This window comes from Podarcis muralis, chromosome 18, assembly GCF_964188315.1.
Source record: "Podarcis muralis chromosome 18, rPodMur119.hap1.1, whole genome shotgun sequence".
Taxonomy (NCBI): Eukaryota; Metazoa; Chordata; class Lepidosauria; order Squamata; family Lacertidae; genus Podarcis; species Podarcis muralis.
This window is the reverse complement of record NC_135672.1, coordinates 12,807,160-12,835,081: the sequence shown is the minus strand read 5'-3', so window position 1 is coordinate 12,835,081 and position 27,922 is coordinate 12,807,160. Positions and strand designations below refer to the sequence as shown.

The following is a 27,922-nucleotide window of genomic DNA, read 5'->3' as shown; positions in this document are numbered from 1 at the left end:
GATTGATAGGACATGCCTAAACAAAGATCTCAGGCTTGTGTCGAGATTCATTTGGTGCTATTGTCCCCATCCCTGTTATTATTCTTTTAAATTATTACCTGCGCTTCACCCGGATTTCCCCAGGCAGGTTGCGGCCATTGAAAAAACATTCAGAACTGTTTGGAAACTTGCAGGACGGAACGCAATCGCTAAATATAACCAGGGTCTGTGTTAAAGGGGTGCGTCTTCGCCATTCACCCAAAACTGCACCCCCTTCTGTGGGGAGTTGGCAGGTTAGGGCCTGTGACCGGGAACACCCTCTCCTGGCCCGCTGCCATACGGAAGGGCGAGGACGCGAGAACCGACTCCTTTTCACATTTATTTTGGCACATAGGTGAAGCATCAGACTCTGAGAACTGCCAGGCAGTCACTTCAAGGCTGCAGACCCTCCAAGTGCCTCCATTTTCCAGTCTCAGATTTACAGAAGCCGTCCCAGTTTCTGATTTGATCCCAGAACGTCCCGCTTTTCCTTAGGGAGCCCCTATTTTCAGGGGAGAAACGTTGGAGGGGATGGAATAGGACGTCCCTCTTTTCAGGGGAGAAACATTGGAGGGGATGGAATAGGACGTCCCTATTTTCAGGGGAGAAACGTTGGAGGGGATGGAATAGGACGTCCCTATTTTCAGGGGAGAAACGTTGGAGGGGATGGAATAGGACGTCCCTCTTTTCATGGGAGAAACGTTGGAGGGGATGGAATAGGACGTCCCTATTTTCAGGGGAGAAACATTGGAGGGGATGGAATAGGACGTCCCTCTTTTCAGGGGAGAAACATTGGAGGGGATGGAATAGGACGTCCCTATTTTCAGGGGAGAAACATTGGAGGGGATGGAATAGGACGTCCCTATTTTCAGGGGAGAAACGTTGGAGGGGATGGAATAGGACGTCCCTATTTTCAGGGGAGAAACGTTGGAGGGGATGGAATAGGACGCCCCTCTTTTCATGGGAGAAACATTGGAGGGGATGGAATAGGACGTCCCTCTTTTCACGGGAGAAACGTTGGAGGGGATGGAATAGGACTTCCCTATTTTCAGGGGAGAAACGTTGGAGGGGATGGAGTAGGACGTCCCTATTTTCACAGGGGAAACATTGGAGGGGATGAAATAGAACGTCCCTATTTTCAGGGGAGAAATGTTGGAGGGGATGGAGTAGGACGTCCCTATTTTCAGGGGAGAAACGTTGGAGGGGATGGAATAGGACGTCCCTCTTTTCAGGGGAGAAACGTTGGAGGGGATGGAATAGGACGTCCCTCTTTTCAGGGGAGAAACGTTGGAGGGGATGGAATAGGATGTCCCTCTTTTCAGGGGAGAAACGTTGGAGGGGATGGAATAGGACGTCCCTATTTTCAGGGGAGAAACGTTGGAGGGGATGGAATAGGACTTCCCTATTTTCAGGGGAGAAACGTTGGAGGGGATGGAGTAGGACGTCCCTATTTTCACAGGGGAAACATTGGAGGGGATGAAATAGAACGTCCCTATTTTCAGGGGAGAAATGTTGGAGGGGATGGAGTAGGACGTCCCTATTTTCAGGGGAGAAACGTTGGAGGGGATGGAATAGGACGTCCCTCTTTTCAGGGGAGAAACGTTGGAGGGGATGGAATAGGACGTCCCTCTTTTCAGGGGAGAAACGTTGGAGGGGATGGAATAGGATGTCCCTCTTTTCAGGGGAGAAACGTTGGAGGGGATGGAATAGGACGTCCCTATTTTCATCGGAGAAATGGAGGGGATGGACTTGGACGTCCCTATTTTCAGGGGAGAAACGTTGGAGGGTATGCTAAAGGCGGGGTGGGAAGAGAAATGGACAGGGGACCTGGTGTTCAGTGGGTCGCCCCTACAATGGTGCCCCCGTTTCTCGGATTTGTCCCTGGGGCGAAAATGCCATTTATCTGACCGATGAGCTCAGTTCCTTCCTGGGGAGGGAGGAGGGTGGAAGCAAGAAAGCTCGCTATCTCCCGGCCTGTTCTGCATCTTCCCAAACCCGGGTTGTAACCTTGAGAGAGAGCTACAAATGTGGAGTTCTCCCCTCAGCTCAAACGCTCCTCTCTCTGAGACAATGGAATCCTTTTTCTGCTCCCTGACATAGGCCCTTTTCTTCTCTGCCTTTAGAAGCCGGCGAAGCTACAACATCAGCCGGATGCCAGTGCTGCGCGGCAGGGGTCCCCCGGTAACCCGCTTCCTCCCCGAGCCGCGAGCATGTGGGTTGGAGGGGGCAGCCAAATTTGGGGAGGAACGCACCGACCTTTCCCCGCTGTTTGGCACCGCCAATTCGGATGGAGCCAGGCGAACGGAGGTCTTTGGACCCCCAACAAATGTGCCCATCGGGTACCCTTTCAAGAACGTTGCATTCTCGGGCAGCTGAGCTTGGGAGGCTGGCAGGGGCCGGCGCCAGGGCTTGGCAGGGCCGCTCCCCTGGCACACACCTCGCCACGGGGGCGGCCGAATCTCCCACAATGAGGAGGTAGGCCCCCCGAGAGAAGCGACCCTTTGAAGATGGCTTTCAAGCTCTGGGGGCCTCTGAAACCTACAGCGAGCGCTGGCCACCTGCCCAAATCTTCTTCCTCATCTTTTGGGAGAGCGCAACAAACTGTTTCTCGTTTCATCCCCCCCCAAATTTTATTGGGGGGCCATACTCTCCAGCATTTCTCCCCTGAAAATAGGGACATCATATTCCACCCCCTCCAATGTTTCTCCTCTGAAAATAGGGACGTCATATTCCATCCCCTCCAACGTTTCTCCCCTGAAAATAGGGACGTCCTATTCCATCCCCTCCAACGTTTCTCCCCTGAAAATAGGGACGTCCTATTCCATCCCCTCCAACGTTTCTCCCCTGAAAATAGAAACTAGGACATCCGGGACTGTCCCTGGCAAATAGGGACACTCGGAGGGTCTGGAATCTACCGGCAAAGGGGCGTCATTGGGGTCTTTTGCCTCCTGCCCCTTTCTCCTCCCCTCCCGTAATGACGCCCCTGTTTTCATCGGGGAAACGTTGGAAGGTATGCAATGCAGGGAGGCCAAAGCCAAGTGTCTCGACTGGCCCTGGTTTCCCGGAAAATAAATCACCGCTCGCGATTCATGTCACCCCCCCCCCTTTGGAACTGGGCGCCCGTGGCTGAAGGCTGTTCCCCCTCCGCCATTCGCAGTACGCCATGTTCCTGGCCTCTCCAAATCACCCATCCTGTACAGATCTCGCAACAAAGAGCATTTATGTCGGCTTTAAGGCTAGGAAGGGAAAGCACACACACACACCGCAATTGTCCTGTAATGATCTGTTATCAACAGCTCACAACGATGGAGTTTTGCACCCCGCTGGGCATGTGATGGGAGGCTGCCCAATCGCCGCAGGATGCCCTGAGGTCCACACGAGCACATTTAGAGACACGGGGAGGCCGAGGCCGCGTCTTACGGCTTTTTAACATGTGTTTGTGGGAAGGGGGGGACCTGTCTAGTTCAGGGTTGTCTGAGCGGCAGCTTGCCCGAGTTACAGACTCATGGTCCTTTCCCAAACTTTCCCGGTGAGGCCAGGAACTGAGAGTTTCCGCCTGCCAAAGCAGAGGCCCAGTGGCTGAGCTACAAGATCCTAGTCCTCATGGTGGGTTTAAAATCGGCGTGTCTGAATGGTCCTGAACGGTGTAACCCTGCCCCTGTTGCTCCTTCAAGCGGTCGAACACGGACCGGAGTGAGTCGTACAGGATGATGGGGATGAAGATGTCGGCGTCGCTCTCGTCCTTCTCGTAATTCTCCAGAACCTGTAGGAGATGGGAAGTTAGTTGGTGTGGAGGACTCCCTGGTTCTGAATGGGGCGACTGTGCCCCTGAAGGACCAGGTGCGCAGCCTGGGGGTCATTTTGGACTCACAGCTGTCCATGGAGGTGCAGGTCAGTTCTGTTTCCAGGGCAGCTACATCTGGGACGCAGGATGAGACCCTCCCTGCCCGCAGACTGTCTGGCCAGAGCGGTGCATGCTCTGGTTATCTCCCGCTTGGACTACTGCCATGCGCTCTCCATGGGGCCGCCTTTGAAGGTGACCCGGAAACTACAACTAATCTAGAATGTGGCAGCTAGACTGGGGACTGGGAGTGGAGACCACATAACACCGGTCCTGAAAGTCCTACATTGGACGTTTCCGGGCACAATTCAAAGTGTTGGTGCTGACCTTGAAAGCCCTAAACGGCCCAGTATCCCTGAAGGAGCGTCTCCACCCCGGACACCGGGGTCCATCTCCCGAGGGCCTTCTGGCGGTTCCCTCCCTGCGAGAAGTGAGGTTACAGGGAACCAGGCAGAGGGCCTTCTTGGTGGTGGCGCCCTCCCTGTGGAACGCCCTCGAGGAGATAAACAACTACCTGACTTTTAGAAGGCATCTGAAGGCAGCCCTCTTTGGGGAAGTTTGGTGTTTTATTATGTTTATATATGTGTGGGAAACCGCCCGGACTGGCTGGGCTGATCCAGGCGGATGGGTGGGGAACAAATATTAAAATTATGACGCTCATGATTCGCCCTAGGTGGGCAAGCTGAGGCGTGCACAGGTGTGCTCAGCGACAGAGCTGCTGCGTCCCTTTCACCTGCTGTCGACCCAGGGCACCTTGTTGGTTAATCTAACCCGGAATCTGCCAACCGAAGGCACACCCAGCGCTGCTTTCGCCCTGGCTGGCTTCCCGTACCTTGAAGTCCCCTTTCGGACGCTCATTTTTTTCCGACACTGTCCGCTAGATACAGGCCCTTCGCAACAAAGGAGAGTATTGTTTCAGAGGGAAAGGAAGGGCAGAGAGAGAGAGAAGAGAAACAGTCAGGAGCAAAGAGACTTTGGCCAGCTCTGTGTCCGTCCTGGGAATGAACGTGAGCCTCTGTTAACGGAGAAATCTGAAGGCTCCCTTGGACAAAAAACAAGGACCCCAGCCAGGAATACCAGAGCAAAACAGCAGCCAGTCGGCTTGGTCTTTACTGAAGACAGACAGGACTCCCACCTGCCACCAGGTGGAACAAGATGGAAGCCCCGAACAAAAGAGAACCCAAACTTTTGATAGCTGCTAATCCCCATTACAGGGACGCGGGTGGCGCTGTGGGTTAAACCACAGGGCCTAGGACTTGCCGATCAGAAGGTCGGCTGTTCGAATCCCTGCAATGACGGGGTGAGCTCCCGTTGCTCAGTCCCAGCTCCTGCCAACCTAGCAGTTCGAAAGCACGTCAAAGTGCAAGTAGATAAATAGGTCCCGCTCCGGCGGGAAGGTAAACAGTGTTTCCGTGGGCTGCTCTGGTTCGCCAGAAGCGGCTTAGTCCTGCTGGCCACATGACCCGGAAGCTGTACGCCGGCTCCCTCGGCCAATAAAGCGAGATGAGCGCCGCAACCCCAGAGTTGGTCATGACTGGACCTAATGGTCAGGGGTCCCTTTACCTTTTTAATCCCCATTACACCCCCCCAAACTGCATCACTCATACATCATGGTTACATCATGAAAGGGGAGGTCTGGTAGCCGCAATCTGAGCATCCTGGACCCTGCCCCATGGTTCCCCTTGCCCTCCACCAAACACCCATCAAGTGTAACAAAAGAGATATTCACATTTCCCTGTTTCCCAGCCAAGTTCATCCCACCCTTTTGTCTTCATCTGGGTTTGTTCTTTCTGGAATGGCTACCTGTCTGGCACTCAGGTATCAGGAGGCCAGGGATTACCACTCAGGCAGAGGGGCTGCTGAGGAGCTGAGCTCACAGGTCTAGATGAATTTCTGAAGTTTTCCCAGTGAGCCAGTACATAGGAACATTGATCAGTGAATTCTGACATTTGGTATCGTGCAGCAAAGGCCCTTTGAATAGATAGGAAGAAACTGCGATGGGGTGTTTTGTGGGGACAAATCACAAAAGTCCCAAAAGCGATGGTGCTGGTTTTGGTAGTGGGCTGCATGTGCGTGATATCTGCTGGAGGGGCAACACCCCCCCCCCACCTATACATAAATTCCTGCAACACTCTGCAAAAAAGTTCAGAGGGAGGGAGGCGATCTTTGCAGGCTGTTCCGAAAAGGAGAGAGAGAAACGGATCATCGCTTGGCAGACAGGCGATGCGTTTGGAAGAGCTTGCAGCAAGCTTGGCCACCAAAGGAATATTGTCTGGTTTTTCCATGTGGGGCCGGAATGAAGACATTTCCAGGGTTTAACTCCCATTGTCCCGGCCACCTCCGGAAATGCAACAGAGAGTGGGTTTTTTTTTGCATTTTTGCACGCCAGTGGAAAAAGGGCTCTCCTCCACAGAGACCTTCTTTGGGTGTTGAAATATTAGCAGGGGGGTCCCTTTTGGAAGTGCAAGTTTGGGGAGGTGCGATTCCGTTTGCATTTAACTAATTTCTCCTTTGGGAAACGCGGCACAAACTGGAACGGAGCCGAGCTATGATATTCACGCTTCTCCGAATTTTGCAAAGGAGTTTTTCCAGCCCTGCAGTAATGTGTACAAAAATAGGCAGATTAGGGGAAATGCACAAATTAGACGCCTCTTTCGAGCCTTTTTATTCTTTAATGCCAACACTCCTAAAACAGGAGTTGCTTAAACAAATTCTTTATTCACTTGACATCTGGCGGGAGAGCGTTTCCGGAGACTGACTCTGGTTATCGCCTGCTTGGACTACTGCCATGCGCTCTCCGTGGGGCTACCTTTGAAGGTGACCCGGAAACTGCAACTAATCCAGAATGCGGCAGCTGGACTGGGGACTGGGAGTGGAGACCATATAACACCGGTCCTGAAAGACCTACATTGGCTCCCAGGACGTTTCCGAGCACAATTCGAAGGGTTGGTGCTGACCTTGAAAGCCCTAAACGGCCCAGTAGACCTGAAGGAGCGTCTCCACCCCCATTGTCCAGCCTGGACACCAGGGTCCATCTCCTGAGGGCCTTCTGCTGGTTCCCTCCCTGCGAGAAGCGAGGCTACAGGTAACCAGGCAGAGGGCCTTCTCGGTGGTGGCGCCCTCCCATCAGATGTCAAGGAAATAAACAACTACCTGACTTTTAGAAGACATCTGACGGTAGCCCTGTTTAGGGAAGCTTTTAATCTTTAATGCTATATTGTTATTAATATCCGATTGGGAGCCACCCAGAGCGGCTGGGAAAACTCAGTCATAAGTGATAAATTATTATATTATTATTATTATTATTATTAATGGGCTTGTATTCCACCTCCTGTTTTCCCAGCGGGATTTTGATTTAACTAGGGTGACGGGGAGCCTCTGCTGTCCGAGAGGAGGACAACAAAAGCATCCCTTGTTTGCGACACATTCCTGCCCTCGTTTCGAGAGGGAAATCGAGCATGGAGCAGCCCCGAGAGGGATGGAATTTCTCTCCCGGTTGCAAACAACAACAGATTCTTGTTTGAGGTTTGCCTGGCTGAAGGCCCACAGGAGCCCAAAGAGGTCCCTTTTCGGAGAGAATTGCTTTTCTGTATCTTCTTTGAGCTCTCTGCCTCCTCACTCTCGCGCTGGAAAAGGTTCCCTGTCCCTGGCAGAAGCGAAATACAGATCCAGTTCGTCTTCAAAGGCAAACCCGTCGAATTTGCGTTTCCCGGAGCGAAACGAGAACCGAAATATATAGGTGGAATACGCCTGTGTAAAAGAATGTCAAAATATCAATTGGCTGGCAGGTTTCGACTGAGTTTCTCGTTTATAAATCGGATAACTTTATAAAATTTAAAGTTAAGCCGAACAACATGGAGGAAACAAAGCTAAGTGCGGATTCAAGGAATCCAATTCGGGAACGCAATGCGAAGACCAGAGGTCACGTTAAATTCAATTATAAAATGATGTTTTATCAATTCAATTTGTAAAATTTATAAATTCAGTTATAAAATGATGAAGTATCAATTAAGGAACGAATGGCTGTTTATTTTTATTTTGTCTTCAACATCTATTCAGTATTTCTGTTCTACAGTTTCAAAACAATAAAGCATTAAAGAGAGAGAGAAATGAAATACGGCCGCGCTTGGATTTTGCGACGCAGTTCTGCAACCGACCGATGTTTGCAAAAAATAAATAAATGTGCACAGCACATGTACGTCAGGGGAAATAACATACCCAAACTGCTTTGTATTGCAGGGGCAAATCCCGTTGTAGTTTGAAATATTCACAAATAAAAGCTTTTTAAAAAATAATTAAAAAAGGAAAAAGTAACCGCCCTCCCTAACTCATGGCCAAGGGGGAAACGAGGTGGGAACTTTGGAAAGACCTCAGGGCACCTCCAGGAGTCTGTTTTAACTTTTGGGGAGGCTGCCACTCACTTTTTGTCTTCCCCCCTGTTCCTCCTACCCTCCTTTCCGCCTGCGATTTCAGGAGAAGAGGAAGCGCCAAGCAGAGATAGAAAACAAGAGGAGGCAATTGGAAGACGACCGGCGTCAGTTGCAACACTTAAAGGTAGGGGGAGCTGCTGGAAGGAATCAGGATCTGAACCCGCTCCCCAAAAAATCAGAGTGGGGGGGGGGGAGGGAGGTACCTTGATAGAGGGGGCCGCTCACTGTTTGCCAGAACTTGCTTAAGGTCATACAGAGACATTCGGCAACCGAGGTTATTCTAAATAATGCTTTAAATAAATACGATAACAACAATAACCCAGACGACCCCTTGGGGTCCCTTCCAAGTTGTACGACTCTACGATTCCTCTCTTTGCCTCCCAGTCAAAGACCTTGAGGGAAAGATGGTTGCTGGAAGGAGCCCCGTCGTCGACGGCCGAGGAAGGTGACGCCTTGAAAAAGCAGATGCAGGAGGACGACTTGAAGGCCAAGGAGCTGGAAGAAAGCATCCACAGGTAAGGGCTCAGGTGTGTTATTGGCCAAGGGAGCCGGCGTCCAGCTTCCAGGTCATGTGGCCAGCAGGACTAAGCCACTTCTGGCGAACCAGAGCAGCGCACGGAAACACCGTCTACCTTCCCGCTGGAGCGGGACCTATTTATCTACTTGCACTTGGACGTGCTTTCGAACTGCTAGGTGGGCAGGAGCAGGGACCGAGCAACGGGAGCTCATGCCATGGCGGGGATTCGAACCGTCGACCTTCTGATCGGCAAGTCCTGGGCTCTGTGGTTTAACCCACAGCGCCACCTGCGTCCCTTGGGTACCTTAAAATTCCTATAACAGGGAGTTGGATAATTTCAATGGCAGATGATGATGAATCCTGATGAGTTCGTTGCACAGTTTATAAAGCAAAGGGAAGGCAGATAGAGAGAGATGCGTTCGCTGCCTTTAGAAGTTACAGCAGATGCAAGACTCACATATGTGGCTTAGGGCCCTCGTATTTATGGAACCGCCTCTCCTGGTCTGCCCCGCAGAGGACCTTAAGGTCCATAAATAACCATAGTTTAGAGGTCCAGGGTCCTAAGGAAGTCAGACTATCCTCTACCAGGGCCTTTTCAGTGGTGGCTCCGACCTGGTGGAATGCTCTGTCCCATGAGACCAGGGCCCTGCAGGATTTAACCTCCTTCCGCAGGGCCTGTAAGACAGAGCTATTCCGCCTGGCCTTTAATTTGAATTCAGCCTGATCTTTTATTTCCCTTCCCTTCCCTCACCCGCTCTGAGACCCCACAGCTAATTCTCCCCTGGTCTCCTCGCAGGCCCAAGTAGGACCATTTCAGCCAGCTAGCCCTGGGGATTATCTAAGGCTTATTTCCCCTAAATCGATTTTTGAATTTTATTGTTATTCATGTTTTTAATACTGTATCTTATGCTGCTTTTTACAATTAAGTGTTTTAAATTTCTTGTTAGCCGCCTTTAGCCCGGTTTTTGAACCGGGAAGGGCGGGGTATATATAAAAAAATATTATTATTATTATATGCCGGCCGCTGCATTGATGTGTTCCGTACGGCAGACTCCTCTGGGGGAAACTGCCTCTCCTCCAGAACAGAGCATCACTGGCAAGGCTTCGATGTCTCTGTTCCAGACTGCACCTCTCCCTTTGGCAAGGGGTGAGCCGCGGTCCGCATTTGGGGAGGCCAAGAGAAAGGGAGAGGCTTAGAGAGGGTTATGCAAACCGGGGAAACCGTCTTCTTCCAGGGATGAGCATTCATTCCCCTCCCTCTCTTCCCTTCTCCTGCTCTAAAGGGATCCGGGCAGGCAGCGGATGCAAAAGCCATCTCTGCTTTCCGATTAAGAGACAGCCGGTAGCTGTTGCTGCCTCCGGGTCTCCCGGGCGAGAAAATCCCATTGCTGAGTCTTTTCAAAGTTTGCACAGGGATGAAATGGACCTGGTGGTCGCCCCAGCCAGAAGCGGATCTCTGCAAAGGTTGCTTTTCGGTCTGGAGGAAAGGCATGTTCGTGGAGTCATAGAAATAAATAATAATAATATTTACACCCCGCTCATCTGGCTGGGTTTCCCCAGCCACTCTGGGCGGCTCCCAACAGAATATTAAAATTAGAATAAAACATTAAAAGCTTCCCTATACAGGGCTTCCTTCAGATGTCTTCTTCTTCAGATAGTTGTTTATTTCCTTGGCATCTGATGGGAGGGCGTTCCACAGGGAGGGCGCCACCACCGAGAAGGCCCTCTGTCTGGTTCCCTGTAACCTTACTTCTCGCAGGGAGGGAACCGCCAGAAGGCCCTCGGGAGAGGGACCCCGGTGTCCGGGGTGGAGACGCTCCTTCAGGGATACTGGGCCATTTAGGGTTTTCAAGGTCAGCACCAACACTTTGACTTGTGCTCGGAAACGTCCTGGGAACCAATGGAGGTCTTTCAGGACCTGTGTTACGTGGTCTCCACTCCCTTCCAATGCCGTTTCCCTCTTCCAGGTTGGAGAAGGAGCTGGAGCAACTTGAAAACGGGATCTCAGCGTCGTCCACCAAAGAGAACATGGCTGAGGAGACGCGGGCGGGGGGGAAAGAGGACAAGGCACCCCGTACACCGAAGGTAAGAAGCAGTCCTCTCCCCCCCCCTCTCAGCCTGAGAATATATTTATTATTATTACTATTAATAATATTAATATTAGTGTTGGAAGCCTCCCAGAGTGGCTGGGGCAGGTGGATAGATAGATAGATAGATAGATAGATGATAGATAGATAGATATGATAGATAGATAGATGATAGATAGATAGACAGATAGACAGATAGACCGATAGAATCATAGAATCATAGAATCATAGAATCATAGAGTTGGAAGAGACCACAAGGGCCATGGAGTCCAACCCCCTGCCAAGCAGGAAACACCATCAGAGCACTCCTGACATATGGTTGTCAAGCCTCTGCTTAAAGACCTCCAAAGAAGGAGACTCCACCACACTCCTTGGCAGCAAATTCCACTGTCGAACAGCTCTTACTGTCAGGAAGTTCTTCCTAATGTTTAGGTGGAATCTTCTTTCTTGTAGTTTGGATCCATTGCTCCGTGTCCGCTTCTCTGGAGCAGCAGAAAACAACCTTTCTCCCTCCTCTATGTGACATCCTTTTATATATTTGAACATGGCTATCATATCACCCCTGAACCTCCTCTTCTCCAGGCTAAACATGCCCAGCTCCCTTAGCCGTTCCTCATAAGGCATCGTTTCCAGGCCTTTGACCATTTTGGTTGCCCTCCTCTGGACACGTTCCAGTTTGTCAGTGTCCTTCTTGAACTGTGGTGCCCAGAACTGGACACAGTACTCCAGGTGAGGTCTGACCAGAGCAGAATACAGTGGCACTATTACTTCCCTTGATCTAGATGCTATACTCCTATTGATGAGGCCCAGAATTGCATTGGCTTTTTTAGCTGCCGCGTCACACTGTTGGCTCATGTCAAGTTTGTGGTCAACCAAGACTCCTAGATCCTTTTCACATGTACTGCTCTCAAGCCAGGTGTCCCCCATCTTGTATTTGTGCCTCTCATTTTTTTTGCCCAAGTGCAATACTTTACATTTCTCCCTGTTAAAATTCATCTTGTTTGTTTTGGCCCAGTTCTCTAATCTGTCAAGGTCGTTTTGAAGTGTGATCCTGTCCTCTGGGGTGTTAGCCACCCCTCCCAGTTTGGTGTCATCTGCAAATTTGATCAGGATGCCCTTGAGTCCATCATCCAAGTCGTTGATAAAGATGTTGAATAAGACCGGGCCGATAGACCGATAGACCGATTGATCGATAGATCGATCGATCGATAGATAGATAGATAGATCGATAGATAGATAGATAGATAGATAGATAGATAGATAGATGATAGATAGATGATAGATAGATAGGTGTAAACTGCTTAACTTATTATTTGCTGGTGTTTAATTTCACTGTATATTATGGGATCCTAATGGATTATTGAATACAGTGTGGTGCCTCGCAAGACGAAATTAATTCGTTCCGCGAGTTTTTTCATCTTCCGATTTTTTCGTCTTGCGAAGCACGGTGTCGGGAAAGTTTTGGAAAAGCTTCAAAAATCACCAAGGTCTTCAAAAACCTCAAAAAAGGCTACCACACCGCGTTCTATGAGTTGCTCCTCGAAGTCAAGTCGCAACTGTATTAACGGTGTTAAGAAAAAGGAAACAAACTTGCAAGACGTTTCTGTCTTGCGAAGCAAGCCCATAGGGAAAATCGTCTTGCGAAGCAGCTCGAAAAACAAAAAACCCTTTCGTCTTGCGAGTTTTCCGTCTTGCAAGGCATTCGTCTTGCGAGGTACCACTGTATTGCTTCATTTGACATGAGCTGTCTATTGTGACTTTTTATATTGGGTCAGATTGTTGCTATATAAATGCTTGATGTTTTTAACACTACTACTACTACAACTATGTGTGTTCGAAGCCGCCCAGAGTGGCTGGGGCAGGTATAAATCTATTTATATATAAAAAATCTCAGCCTGGCCTGCCCCTCAGGGTTGTGTGACCTAGGCCACCTCAAATTCAGGAGATGGTGCTGGTCTGGCTCCCGTGTTTTTAAACTTTGATATACTCCATTTAAATATATTTTCTACCCCTCCTCTTAATGTCTGCTCTCTTTTCCCACAGACTCCTCTAGGCTCGGCCAAAGGTAGGTACCTTTCTTTGTTTGTTTCTTTCTTTGTATCTATATCCCACATTTTCCTCCAAGCTGAACGTGAGCCAACTCTGTGATGCAGCAGCAAAAAAGTCCAATGCTATTCTAGGCTGCATCCACAAAAGTCCAGTGTCCAGATCAAGAGTCCCTCTCGATTCCGGCTTGGTCAGACCACAGCTAGAATCCCGTGTCCGGTTCTGGGCGCCAAAATTTAAGGATATTGACAAGGTGGAAAGTGGGCAAGATGATCAAGGGGTCTGGGAACCGAGCCGGATGAGGAATGGTCGAAGGAGCTGGGGATGTTTAGCCTGGGAAAGAGGAGGCTGAGAAGGAGACAGGGGAGCCACCTTCAAATATCTCTTATGGGCTGCCATATGCTTCTTTTCTCCTGCTCTGCAGGGCAGAACTCGAACCCATGGCTTCCTTAGAGGGCCATTGGGGCGGAGGTCCTCTACCCCCGTTTTTAAATCCCGGTTGGATTTCGAAAAGGAGCTACAGCCATACCTCCCCTTATGTACCGGGGAGGCGAACGCAGCAAACCCGGAAGTATTTTTCCGGGTTTCTTTGCCGCCACGCATGCATGCGCAGAAGCGCTAAACCTCTTTTTTTTTTTAATGGAACCCCTTCTATAGGATCCTGCATATAAATTTTCCCTCGGCCCTTTTGCTGGCCCGTGTAGGACCAGCAGGGATAGCTGGCCCTGGTGAATATTTGACGTCTCCTCTCCTTACAGTCTTGATTTATGGGCCGCCAGTAAAACGAGGCTGCATTTTAAACCGTATTTTAATCAATTGGGGGGAGTTGTGTTGGTTTTTCTAACTTTATTTTATATTTGGTGTTAGCCGCCCTGAGCCCGGTCTTGGCCAGGGAGGGCAGGGTATAAATAAAAAATTATTATTATTATTATTATTATTATTATTATTATTATTATTATTTATTATACACCACGCTACACACATGCACAGAAGCGGGGCCTCAGAGCAGGGAGCGGTGCGTTGTCCTGCTGTGTTGCTAGGCTGGTAACGACAAGGTTGCGGGTTCGAGTCCCTGCCTCGTGGGGGGTTGGACTGGATGGCCTTCAGGGGTCCCTTCCGACAGTTCTGTGACTCTGTGATTCTAACTCCCTCCCCACCCTTCTCCTCCTTGCCCCCCAAGTGGAAAACAGAGCCTCCAACAGCCCTTTAAAAGTGGCGGAAGGCGGTGGGATGATGAAGGCAGGTAGGTCGGATCGTGGCCTCTTGCTCTTACGGGCGCACTAATCCTTTAAGCTCTTGGGCCCCCCCCCCCCAAAATGGGGCGGCCGGGGGGACGACGGCAAGCCCCTCTGCCTGACTGTAGCGGCATGCTGCTTTCGCCTGCTTTCGCCGGGAGTGGGGTGGGGTGGCCGAACTATCTCGGGGGAACCCCCTCCTTTTTGGGGGGCGAACCCCACATGGCTTAATTGGTGATGGGTTAGAGTGGGGCCGGATTTACGTGTAAGCTAAACAAGCTATAGTTTAGGGCCCCACTCTTTAGGGGTCTCCAAAAAAATTTAAAGGGGAAAAACCACTGGATGTACATTTCCAAAATATTATCATCTTTCTTTCTATCATCTATCTATCTATCTATCTATCTATCTATCTATATCTATCTATCATCTATCTATCATCTATCTATCTATCATCTATCTATCTATCTATCTATCATCTATCATCTATCTATCTATCTATCTATCTATCTATCTATCTATCTATCTATGCCAGTGTCGGATTTACGTATAAGCTAAGCAAGTTGTAGCTTAGGGCCCCTCTCTCTTGGGCCCCCCCCCAAAAAATTAAAGGAAAATTAAATTAAAGTGGAAAAAACAACCTGTATGTACATGTATGCAAAATATTATCTATCTATCTATTTATCTAAGCCAGTGTCGGATTTACGTATAAGCTAAACAAGCTATAGTTTAGGGCCCCACTCTTTTGGGGTCCCCAAAAAAATTTAAAGGGGAAAAAACCACTGGATGTACATTTCCAAAATATTATATGTCTATCGATCGATCAATCTATCTATCTATGCCAGTGCCAAATTTATGTATAAGCTAAACAACTTTATCTTAGGGCCCCACTGGACATACATTTCCAAAATATTATCTATATCATCTATCTATCTATCTATCTATCTATCATCATCTATCTATCTATCATCTATCTATCTATCATCTATCTATCTATCATCTATCTATCATCTATCTATCATCTATCTATCTATCTATCATCTATCTACCTCCATCTATCTATCTACCTCCATCTATCTATCTATCTATCTATCTATACCTATCTATCATCTATCTATCTATCTATATCTATCTATGCCAGTGTTGGATTTACATATAAGCTAAACAAGCTATACCTTAGGGCCCCGCTCTCTTGGGGCCCCCAAAAAATTTAATGGGGGAAAAAAACACTGGATGTACATTTTCAAAATATAAGATAAAAAACAAATATAATAAAGCCTACATCCAGCAACCGTGTTTTGTGTTGTGTAGTCTCCTATGGTGTAAGTCATGGGCCCCGCCTGCTCCCTAAAATATCCCCGGTTTGCTCCTTTCTATATATAGGGTGCCGACATTCTGCATGGACCGGTTGCACGGCCACACTTGCAGATGACTTGAGATACCTATAAGGTCCATAAATGACAATATAACATATATCAACACAAAAAAACAGTGGCAATGTGTTGTGGACAAAGGACAGCTGGACATATAAAGGGCCCCATGACCTTCAGGAGCTATGGGCCGCATCAAACCTAAATCCGGCCCTGGGTTAGAGAGCGCCGTGCTAAATCTCAAGACCGAATCCTGCACTTGAGAATTGCTGCGTCAATTTCCCCCTCCTTCTTGATTCCAAGCTAGTGCTCTCTCTCCTTCCATATATATAATTTTATTTTATTTGTACCCGGTCCACTTTGGGCAGCGTCCAGCATACACGAAACCATTATAAAACATTAAACATTAAAAACTTCCCCTATGCAAATCTCTCTCCGGTTGCAATCGAAATTATTCCACCCTCGGTTTTTCGGGTTTTTCGGCTGTTCACACTGAGCAAATCGAACCAGAGCAATTTGAACGGCTGTTGCATTTTCAGCTGAATTTGGGGGAACCACCTGAACCCCCAAAAAAGGTTCTTCATTTGCCCTTGTCTTGCAGTTCTTAAAAATTCCCGTTCCCATTCTTGCAACATAACTCTTCCCTTTGTGCTTGAACCGAATGTGTGAGCAGCAGTGCCTCTGAGAAAGTGCAGAGTGCTTTTTCTTCACTGACGTCGCCGTGGGGTTTTTTCAGGGGGGTGACGTTTGGCGTGGCAAAGGGGAGAATGGAACGTGGTCTCCCCAGATTCAGTCCACAATTCCTCCTCTCGCTCCCTCCAAAGAAACAAACAATACCGGGAAGTGCTAATCGCAGGATCTAATTGGAAAATTTTGTGAATAAATAGATTTGCATTTGTTCTAATTGCGGGAAATAATTGGGTTCTTAAAAATGAATTAATTAAACAAACAGATTTGCATCCGTTTCGCTCCGGCGGCAGAAAACCCAATTGAATGCTCAGGATAAAATCAATTTGCGTTATATTTCAGGCTTGCCGGGGAATCGAAAGAGGGAAGAGTTAGATAAGCGCTAACGCGTTCTAGGTTAGAGGAAATGACATTACGGGAGACGAGACGCGCTGGGTGATATTCTAACTTGTTGAGGTTTAATTGGCAGCTTCGGAGGAATAGATCTGCATTCTTTAATTCCGACTGCAGAACTTAATGGTTTTGTTTGTTTTGAATGGATAAAAGAGTTGAAGAATGGATTTCACCTAGAATTTACTGACTCAAGGAGTGGAGTTGTACCCTACCTAGAGTAGACCTAAGTACATCATGCTGGTTGTCTACTCTGAGTACTAGGACTGAGGTTGGATAAAGCCGATTTTCACTGGAGAAACGTTGGAGGGGATGGAATAGGACATCCCTATTTTCAGGAGAGAAACGTTGGAGGGAACACCTCTATGTTGGAAGGTCTAGGTTACCATTTGCAGCCGGCTCCTACCGGAGCGAATTTTGCAAGCTGCATTCACCGTCCTCTTAATATATAAATGAAGATGAGGAGTGAAAATTTACTGGTCCACCTTGAGCCTTGAGTTCCTCACCAGCTGCCTGGAGGAGGGCAGGCGAACCCAGAAACTTCAGGCCGGCCCTGGAGGTCTGGCATTCTGAATATGGGCAGGGGGGGTGGGATTGGGGGTAAAGGAACAGGTTGTTGTTGTTTAGTCGTTTAGTCGTGTCCGCCTCTTGGTGACCCCCTGGACCAGAGCACGCCAGGCACTCCTGTCTTCCATTGCCTCCCGCAGTTTGGTCAAACTCATGCTGGCAGCTTCGAGAACACTGTCCCACCATCTCGTCCTCCGTCGTCCCCTTCTCCTTGCGCCCTCCATCTTTCCCAACATCAGGGTCTTTTCCAGGGAGTCTTCTCTTCTCATGAGGTGGCCAAAGTCTTGGAGCCTCAGCTTCAGGATCTGTCCTTCCAGGGAGCACTCAGGGCTGATTTCCTTCCGAATGGAGAGGTTGGATCTTCTTGCAGTCCATGGGACTCTCAAGAGTCTCCTCCAGCACCAGAACTCAAAAGCATCCATTCTTTGCTTTCTTGATGGTCCAGCTCTCACTTCCGTACATCACTACTGGGAAAACCAGAGCTTGAACTATACGGACCTTTGTTGGCAAGGTGATGTCTCTGCCAATTTCATTTCCTACCCGTTCCTTTTTTTTTTTAATGAACGGGTAGGAAATGAAATTGGCTGGTTCCTCCCTCCTGCCAGGGAAGCAGCCTTGTATTCCTGAATTGCCAGAGGTTTCAAAGGTCAGAGAAGACCTTTTGCAAGGTCAAAGCATCCTAAAGGCAGCTGGAGCCCCCCCTCCTCAAAGAGGACTGTTGCCCATTAACCGCAGCAGAGTTGTCACGCGCCAAAAAAATAAAATAAAATAAGCCCTCTCAGCGAGGGGCTCGGCTCAATAGGTTTCCATTCCGCAGGCTGAAACGTCATTTATATAACCGCGTTGGGCGCAAATGCAATTTGCTCCGTAAAGATCGGGTATGGCGGAGAACAGAAGTAACGTTCTGGCCTCGCGTCGCACGTTTTGGAGCAAGTATTAAGGCATATGTGTCAGTGCCCAGCTTTTCAATTTTTTTTTTTTTTTACAATAATGTTTATTAAGTTTCATACAAACAAAACACATATTATAAAATAAATGAAGCAAAAACACACACACACGAAGAAAACAAAAATAAAAAAGAGTGTTACAACAAAAACATAAGCAATACAAGTTAATTAATTAATTAGACTTCCAACCTCGTAAACATATTACTTGACTTCCTCCCATCTGAATTTCCTTGTAACTGAATGTACCAGTTTTCCAATATCATTATCCCAAAAACAATATTCCAATTATAGTCAAATTTCTTAACTTTTCTTAACGTTCTAAATCTCATTTATTTAATTAGCTCCTAATTGAAACCTAGGCCTATATGGTACTTTCAGGTAGCTTCTATTTTTTAATGTTACATTATTTATTCAAATAACACTCGCTTCCGGGGCTTCGGCGTTTGGGAACCAAGGTACTGCTATATATATATATATATATATATAAAGGTAAAGGTAAAGGTACCCCTGCCCATACGGGCCAGTCTTGACAGACTCTGGGGTTGTGCGCCCATCTCACTCAAGAGGCCGGGGGCCAGCGCTGTCCGAAGACACTTCCGGGTCACGTGGCCAGCGTGACAAGCTGCATCTGGCGAGCCAGCGCAGCACACGGAACGCCGTTTACCTTCCCGCTGGTAAGCGGTCCCTATTTATCTACTTGCACCCGGGAGTGCTTTCGAACTGCTAGGTTGGCAGGCGCTGGGACCAAGCAACGGGAGCGCACCCCGCCGCGGGGATTCGAACCGCCGACCTTTCGATCGGCAAGCCCTAGGCGCTGAGGCTTTTACCCACAGCGCCACCCGCGTCCCATATATATATATATATATATATATATATATATGGACGCGGGTGGTGCTGTGGGTTAAACCACAGAGCCTAGGACTTGCCAATCAGAAGGTCGGCAGTTCGAATCCCCACGACGGGCTGAGCTCCCGTTGCTCGGTCCCTGCTCCTGCCCACCTAGCAGTTCGAAAGCACATCAAGTGCAAGTAGATAAATAGGTACCACTCCGGCGGGAAGGGAAACGGCGTTTCCGTGCGCTGCTCTGGTTTGCCAGAAGCGGCTTAGCCCTGCTGGCCACATGACCCGGAAGCTGTACGCCGGCTCCCTCTGCCAATAAAGCGAGATGAGCCCAGAGTCGGTCACGACTGGACCTAATGGTCAGGGGTCCCTTTACCTTTACCTATATATATACTTCCTCGCTAGGTGCAGTCCAACATGTGAAGCCCCTCAGGCGCCAATGGGAATTAACCCACATGAAGCAGGGAAGGGCTGCTTTTTGCGGGCTGCGCTCGGCACTGTAGACGGGAGGCTCCCTTTCTCCTTCCGGGGACGAATGGACCCTGCGCACCGCTTTCTAACCGCACCCCTTGCACTTTGGAGCTTGCCCGCTCTGCACCCGCTTCGCGGCCTCACGCCTTGCTCGTGCGACGCACGCCTTGCTTTCCAGCAGGAGTCGGGGCCCCGGGAGCTGCGGTGGGGCGGCAGGGCTTCACTCTCCTGTTTGCCCCCCAGCTATGTACTCTGTGGAGATCACGGTGGAGAAGGACAAACTGACGGGCGAGACCAAGGTCCTGTCCAGCACCACCAGCCTGCCCAAAGACCGCTCGGTTCAGGGGGTCAAGGTGTACGAGGACGAGATGAAAGGTACGCAGGGTCCGGAAAACGGCGAGGACAAGGCGCCCGGCACCTGGGAGCCATAGCTGTCAACATTTCCCAGTGTCCAGGCTGGACGATGGGAGTGGAGATGCTCCTTCAGGTCTACTGGGCCATTTAGGTCTTTCAAGGTCGGCACCAACCCTTTGAATTGTGCTTGTAGGTCTTTCAGGACCGGTGTTATGTGGTCTCGGCGGCCGCTCCCAGTCCCCAGTCTGGCTGCCGCATTCTGGATTAGTTGCAGTTTCCAGGTCACCTTCAAAGGTAGCCCCAAGGAGAGCGCATGGCAGTAGTCCAAGCGGGAGATAACCAGAGCATGGACCACTCTGGCCAGACAGTCTGCGGGCAGGGAGGGTCTCAGCCTGCGTACCAGATGGAGCTGCCCTGGACACAGAACTGACCTGCGCCTCCATGGACAGCTGTGAGTCCAAAATGACCCCCAGGCTGTGCACCTGGTCCTTCGGGGGCACAGTCACCCCATTCAGAACCAGGGAGTCCTCCATCAGTACCAAGGAGTAAAAGGCTCTTCAGGGGCTAAAAACCTCCCCTTCTGTGCTGATTGGGCAGCTGCGAGTTCGAGTCCAGCAGTTCCTGGAGGGGTCCAGGAGGTACGAGGACAAGATGAAAGGTACGCGCCAGCGGAGGGCAGGGTCCGGAAAATGGCGAGGACAAGGTGCCCGGCGCCTGGGATGTCGTCGTTTTTGCCATCTCTGCAAACTCACAAATCTTAATTTGATGTTTTACGTTCGGCTGCAAGCCACGGAGAGGGGCCTCCCTTCCAACCCCGAAATGCAACGCAGCGTAGAAACTATTTGAAATGAAATGAAATAAATAGGTTCCCCTAGCTTGAGCAGATGTCTGCTCCTATCATGCCACGGGGCGCTGGAAGTAACGCAGAAATGGGGATACTGTGAGCCTCTGGATGTTGCAAGGCTCCGGCTCCCATCGTCTGTGACCATTGGCCATGCTGGCCGCTGGGAGTTGCAGCTTGTCAATGTATTGTTGTCAATGTATTGCATTGCAAAGGGGGTTGGTCTAGATGACCGCTGGGTGTCCCTGCCAATCTGCGATTCTACGGTTCTTTCGATTCCAGAGAAGTCAATGGGTTTACTCCAAGGTAAGTGGCGGAAAGATCGCAACTTCTGATGGTCCTTGCAGAGGCAATAATAATAATGATGATATTTATACCCCGCCCACCTGGCTGGGTCTTCCCAGCCATGCTAGGGCGGCTTCCAGCAGAATATGAAAATACAACGATTCATCAAATATTAGAAGCTTCCCTAAACAGGGCTGCCTTCAGATGTTATCTAAAGGTCAAGTAGTTGTTTATCTCCTTGACATCTGGCAGGAGGGCGTTCCACGGGGCGGGAACCACCACCGAGAAGGCCCTCTGCCTGCTTCCCTGTAATCTCGCAGGGAGGGAACCGCCAGAAGGCCCTCGGGAGAGGGACCCCGGTGTTTGGGGTGGAGACGCTCCTTCAGGGATTCTGGGCTGTTTAGGGCTTTCAAGGTCAGCACCAACACTTTGAATTGTGCTTGGAAATGTCCTGGGAGCCAATGTAGGTCTTTCAAGACCGGTGTTATATGGTCTCCACTCCCAGTCCCCAGTCTGGCTGCCACATTCTGGATTAGTTGCAGTTTCCTCACAGAGTGTTTGTTGTGGGGGAGGAAGGGAAAGGAGAATGTTAGCCGCTTTGAGACTCCTTAAAGGGAGTGAAAGGTGGGATATCAAATCCAAACTCTTCTTCTTCCGGGTCACCTTCAAAGGGAGCCCCAAGGAGAGCGCATGGCAGTAGTCCAAGCGGGAGACAACCAGAGCATGCACCGCTCTGGCCAGACAGTCCGTGGGCAGGGACTGAACATGAGTTGTTCTGCCCGCCGATGAAACACTCTTACCCACTGAGCATGGTTCCATGTCGGGGCTCAAGGCTTTTTCTCTCTCTGTCTCTTTTCTTGCAGTGGTGCACGCGGTCCGCGTTGAAGACGGGGCGCTGGAGAACGGCTTGCAGCAGCTCAGCTCCTCCGAGGTGGACGAGCTCATCCACAAGGCCGACGAGGTGAACCTGAGCGAAGCTTCGGAGGCGGCCAAGGGGCCCCGCAGCAACCCGCCGAGCCAGAAGGCCACCCCGAGGAAGGAGATCACTGGCGTGCAGGCGAAGCCGGTGGAAACCCCCAAGTTGATGCCGGCCGGCCAAGGCCCCGAACCCAGCGAGGAAAAGCCGGTCACCATGATCTTCATGGGCTACCAGAACGTGGAGGACGAGGACGAGACCAAGAAGGTCCTGGGTCTCGAGGGCACCATCCGGGCGGAGCTGGTGGTGATTGAGGACGCCGAAAACAAGGCAGCGTCAGCGACAGGGAAGGATCACGCCCCTCCGAACGGCAGCGCGGTGGCCGCGTCCGTCCCCCAGAAGGTGGAGAATCAAGCCGGGGAGCCGCCAGCGGCCAACAGCACCGACCCCAAAGACGCAGAGCAAGATCTCGACGCCAAGAAACAGCGCTGCAAATGTTGTTCGGTGATGTAAGGCGCCCCCCTCGACTCTACAGCCAATCAGGACTGCCTTCTCTCCCCTCCCTCTCCCCCCATAATTCCCACCTCTTCCACAAACTCCTAGGTTTAATGTGGTTGTTTTTTTTAATTTTTAATTAACAAGACATGCAGTTCCCACCGCTCCCAGAGGTTTTGTTTTTCTGTTCCCTTTAAGTGACTGGGGAAATATTCTAATGCAAGAGTTGGTGGCGGCTGCGGCGGCCGGTGTCTGACGCCCAGCAATGGCCCTGCTAAGTCCCGTTTCATCTCTATTCGCTTTTTCGTAAACGGAACAGATGCAAAGTATATTTATTAGACGGCGTTGTCCTCTGCCCCGTGCCCCAGCTCCAAAGCAGAATCAATCGGGAAACCTTAAACCGCTGTGGCCAAAGTTTCTTGGACTCGCGCTCAACCGAATATGAAAGAAAGGGAATCGGGTGCGTTTCGGTATTTCCGCCACTTCGGAATGAACCGGCACGATTTCCGACAACGGACTTTCCTGAGAAGGAAATTTAACATCGATTAAGGAGACTCTTCGTTCTTGCGCTTCTGGGGACCTTTGCAAATCTGCCGGCCTTTGAAGATCGCTTCCTGGGATCTCCGAGAACGTCACTGGCCAGGTTTCTCGTGCCAACAAAAGAATCCGGCTTGGTAAAACCTAGTTTTGCACACACACACCCTGCCCTGCTGGTGTTTAAAAAGACGGTGTTTGGGGGGTGGGAGACCAGGGTGACGGGAATCGGCTGTGGTCCGAGGGCAAACGTCCGGACACTGGGCTTGGCGATCTGCTCTGTCGGTGAGACAATCCCGCGGCTTCGTGGGAAAGCATCATATGAGTCCCGGAAGAAGTTTTTGGGGAGATTGCAATGGTCGGACCTTGACAGCTCTGAGACCGTCGGTGTTGACGTGGCTTCGTTTTCCCTCCTTAATTCTCGGCTTGTAAAAACTGTAGAACTGACCGGTGGTTCCGAACCAAAACCCGGTCGGGAGGAAAATACAGGAGAGGCTGGTTGGTTCGAGCAAAACGGGGGCACCGACCTACCACGTTTGGTGGGTCCTCAGCCAACCTTCTCACACTGCAACCAGACCCTCAGGTGGTGACCCTGACTGCCAATTTCGAATCATTCTCAGTGTTGCCCTTGTTGAGAAACTAGGAGGTCGGGTGGCCACCTGCCACGAATGCTTTAGCTGAGATTCCTCTATTTTGTGGGTGGGGTTTGGGCGAGAGGACCCTCTGGGGTCATTTCCAACTCTATGATCCTGTGAGTTGGCTCCTCTGGCGCCACCTGCTGACATCCTCCCGCCTCGCAGACCCAAATTGCCCTGGTGACTACCGCTGGCAAAAAATACTTACTCGCTTAGGTGAGGGCCGGCAAGCGAAGCCGAGAGAGCCAGCTGGGAGGGCCTGATCCGTCCCAATGATCAGCATGGCTGCAGACGGCTCAGACAAGGGGGCGAGGCAGCTGAGCGGCTCTAGCTAGGCCAGGGAAGCCGGACAGGTGTGGACAGAGCAGGTGAGCTGACTGAGGAGCAGGGGCAGAAAGGATTTAGATTAGGGAGGTGGGATTCTGGAGATTCCTGGCGCCTCTGACCATTGGGCGTGCCGGCCACCTCTGAGGCTGATGGGAAGCGGAGCCTACTCCAAACTTTTGCTGGTCCAAGGGGCTTGTCGTTCCACTGCCCACCTGCCCCCCCCTTGCCAAATTTGAAGTGCCAAAGCAGCCAGGGCTTAGGGCGTGTCGCTTGGGTTTCACGGGCCTACAGAACATGGTTCCTGCCCTCCCCAGCCACAAAAACTGAGACCTGGGGTGCTTTTACGCAAGCAGCTACAGCTCAACCTCCTGGTCCCTACGGGGTGATCAACCACCCTCTTTGCAATCACGGAGCGGCCCGCCTAACAGGGGTGTCGCTGGGTGCTCTGAAAGGTGCACACCGGGCAAATTTGTACCAGATTTACGTTGGTCAGTGTATACCTGTTTGGACCAGTGTTTCCCGTCGTCAGTCAATGGCTTACTCTGTCCATCAGCTGTCTCTTCCTGCTCTTCTGCCCGTCACAAGCCCTGGCACAACCTACTGGAAGGCTCCCAGCCTCCCGCAGCCACCTGTCCCAATGGCCAGCGGTGGCCGCTGTGCCCAAGTCCGCTTCTGCCTCCCCAGCTATGCAGAGAAGTATTAAGCGCTAGCAGCTGTTCCTGAATTTGCATCTGCAAAGTTCATCCCAACCCGCGTCTCCTTTCTGTGCCCCCTTTGTGATGCGTGGAAGGCCACCCTCTGTTGACCCACTTGGTCCAAGCTGGCATAAGGAAGTGCCTTGAGGGATCCCCAACCTGCTCATCTCATGTCCCCCAAGGTTTCTCCCCTGAAAAGAGGGACGTCCTATTCCATCCCCTCCAACGTTTCTCCCCTGGAAATAGGGACGTCCTATTCCATCCCCTCCAACGTTTCTCCCCTGAAAATAGGGACAGCCGATGTTCTATGTTTTATTATGTTTTTTTATATGTTGGAAGCTGCCCGGAGTCAGAAGGGTGGGGTATAAATGGTAACATCATCATCAACATCATTTTTATTATGAAATAGGATGTCCCTATTTTCACCGGAAAAAGGCGGGAGGAGATTTAGGTCCCTCTAGACACAATGCCTCACATCTGTTATATCACTGTTTCCAACATGGCGGCTCCAAAATGGGAACAGGAAGTGGGGCAGTGTCTCTCCCTTCCGTTTCCCCATCTCTAGGGTTGAAAAACGATGTTGTCTTGACAGGGGTTGCCTCTCAAATTTCCACAGACAAAGCCAGTTTTTTGGGGGTGGGGAGACTCGCGAGAGCAAAGGTGTTTCCCCAAAACCAGTGCCGATTGAAAATATTGAGGAGGAAAAGTTGAGCCGAGATAACTAATTGGGCCCTAAGATGCTTGCAGGATTGCGCTCAGAAGTTAGGACAACGCCAAGCTTATAAACCGGTGTGGGGTTGTTGAATTTATTGCGCGATCAAAGAATAAATCAGTGGATGGTAGGAGATGCTGGGAAGTCGGGGAGTCGAGGAGTGCGCTTTGAAGAGTGTAGGGAGAGGGAATTGAGCAGATTCCGGGAATCTCTTGGGATCCCTTGTCAATGTTTAAGGGAAATCCCCTTATTCCGAATAGGATTCCTCGCAAGAAAATGGAAAAGTTGACAGCTGTGCCTTGGGTCAATGGCGTTTGGATCCCTGCCACCAGGCAGAGGCGAGCAGGCCCACAAATTTCGTTATGGGGAGCTGAAGAATGGGGGGCAGAAGGGGAGAGTTTGACACCCCCCCAAAAAAATTCCGAAATAACATCAGGGAGGTGGGTGCCAAGACCTTCCCAAACGTCTGATCCAATGGGCTTTATTTTTCTGGGGGTTTTTGGCCTGGGACCCCAAACTCTGTTGTCCTGACCTAGAAGTTGACCCCCTCTTCGAATCTTTGCCCCTCCCCAAGCCTGGGTTTTAGGGCTGGAGCAGGTGGAGGAGACTAGCTAGGAACTGCTTCACAAACGGGCGCCGACCATTTAACGACGGCGCCACCATGTCCTTGCTGGACGTGGGGCATCGTCCCCGCTGTCCCCCACCCTTAGCCACCCTTATCGGGGAGGAGACTAGGGCAGCTGGAGGTCTCCGCCACGCCGCCGGTCAGCCGGCCTCTTCTCCTGTCCTCGGTGCCACCCCGGAACAGCTGAATGGCCGTGATTCGGAGAAATATACGTGGCGAGAACCTGGACTTATTTGAAGACCATGAGAGGGAATGGTCAGGCGGCCTGGATTTGAGTAAGGGCACCAACACGGGTGGTGCTGTGGGTTAAACCACAGAGCCTAGGGCTTGCCGATCAGAAAGTTGGCGGTTCAAATCCCCGCAATGACGGGGTGAGCTCCCGTTGCCCGGTCCCTGCTCCTGCCAACCTAGCAGTTCGAAAGCACCTCAAAGTGCAAGTAGATAAATAGGTACCGCTCCGGCCGGAAGGTAAACGGCATTTCCGTGCGCTGCTCTGGTTCGCCAGAAGCGGCTTAGTCCTGCTGGCCACATGACCCGGAAGCTGTACGCCGGCTCCCTCGGCCAGTAAAGCGAGATGAGCGCCGCAACCCCAGAGTCGGCCACGACTGGACCTAACGGTCGGGTCCCTTTACCTTACCATCAGGTTCTCCGCAGATGTCACGTCTGGTGCGTCCGCCCCCTTTGCTCGCTCCTCTGTCTCATCTAGCGTGTAAGACGTGGGGGTCCGCACTCCACGCCCCAAGCCCTCCTTCGTGCTCCCGGTCCTCTGTCGCAGATCTGGCCCCCTCGGCTCGCCCTTCCCTCGTTTCTCCGCAGCTTTATCGATCACCCACCACCAGCTGTTTCGACGTCCCGCCTCTCCCTGCCACCAACCTCGCCGCTGTTTCCCCCTGCCGGTTGGTTTGTAATAATGCCTGAGCAGAGCAAAATAATAATAATAATAATAATAAAGGTGTGAATCATCTGGGGGGACGAAACCGGGTCTGCGTCTCTCTCTCTTTGCCCGTCTGAACAATTGGCAGTTCCCACACCTGTGTGTGTTTGACGCGCTGACGCAATACCTGCTTTAAACAGCCATGGCTTCCCTGCCAAAGATCCTGGGAACTATAGTTTTCTTGGGAGGCTCGCTGTTCCCCTTGCAGAACTACACAAAGTCTCGTTATTGTTCGCTTGTCACAGCTGGGGGGAGAGGGCATCAAATTACTGTATTTTTTGCTCTATGACACTCACTTTTTCCCTCCTAAAAAGTAAGGGGAAACATGTGTGCATCTTATGGGGCGAATTCAGGCTGCGCAGCTATCCCAGAAGCCAGAACAGCAAGAAGGACTGCTGCTTTCGCTGCACAGCGATCCCTCTTGCTGTTCTGGCTTCTGAGATTCAGAATATTTTTTTCCTTGTTTTCCTCCTCCAAAAACTAGGTGCGTCTCGTGGTCTGGTGCGTCTTATAGAGCGAAAAATACGGTGTACCAGGCATGTCCAACAGGTCAATAACTTTGGGTCTCTCCCCCCAAAAAAAGCTTCAACAACTGGGTAGATCACTGCCAGTTTTGTATATCTGGGAGGAGAAAAACCACAAAGCCGGGCCGATAGCTCAGTCGGTAGAGCATGAAGCTCTTGACCACCCCACCCATGGGTGCCCCGAAGTCACCCTGGTCAGCAATATTCCGGTCTCTGCATTTTGCCCGGTCAGCACCCCATGAGCGCCCCCCTTTGTTTGAGGTTCCCAACAATGTCCTGGATTGCACACACCAACACACTCCAGTCAGCTTATGCTTAGCTCCCAGGGTTTGGGGCCTTTGTTCCCAGCAAATCCCAGAAAATGCCAGAGCGGTGCGGCCGGCCTCCCCAAAAATAAAGCCAAGCTGTTGGAGACCGCAGGATCCCTTTGGAAAAGGGTCGAGGGATTAAACCAGGCCAGCGATACCAGAGGTGAGTCTTGGAAGAATGTGCTAGGGGGGAATTAAATCCGCCCCACCTGCGAAAGGAGTCTGCCTGCTGCACCCCTGCGTCACCCAGCGGCCAGGTCTGCCCTGCTGCCCACTGCGGATGGCCCAGCTCTG

General features: G+C 50.8%; 1 protein-coding gene across 3 annotated transcripts in view; it reads left to right on the top strand.

Annotated features, from left to right (window-relative positions):
• LOC114588262 (paralemmin-1) overlaps positions 1 to 26,839 on the top strand; it is a 46,061-nt gene extending 19,222 nt beyond the window's left edge. Inside the window, exons 3-9 of one of the 3 annotated variants that reach the window (XM_077921966.1) lie at positions 8,333 to 8,413; positions 8,674 to 8,804; positions 10,774 to 10,891; positions 12,937 to 12,958; positions 14,120 to 14,182; positions 19,687 to 19,818; positions 21,787 to 26,839. In XM_077921966.1, the coding sequence (XP_077778092.1) occupies positions 8,333 to 8,413; positions 8,674 to 8,804; positions 10,774 to 10,891; positions 12,937 to 12,958; positions 14,120 to 14,182; positions 19,687 to 19,818; positions 21,787 to 22,352 (1,113 nt within the window). In that variant the 3' untranslated portion in view covers positions 22,353 to 26,839. The remainder of the gene's footprint in view (positions 1 to 8,332; positions 8,414 to 8,673; positions 8,805 to 10,773; positions 10,892 to 12,936; positions 12,959 to 14,119; positions 14,183 to 19,686; positions 19,819 to 21,786) is intronic. The other 2 variants (XM_077921967.1, XM_077921968.1) reach the window with 2 other exon arrangements.
• Positions 26,840 to 27,922: the final 1,083 nt, after the last annotated feature.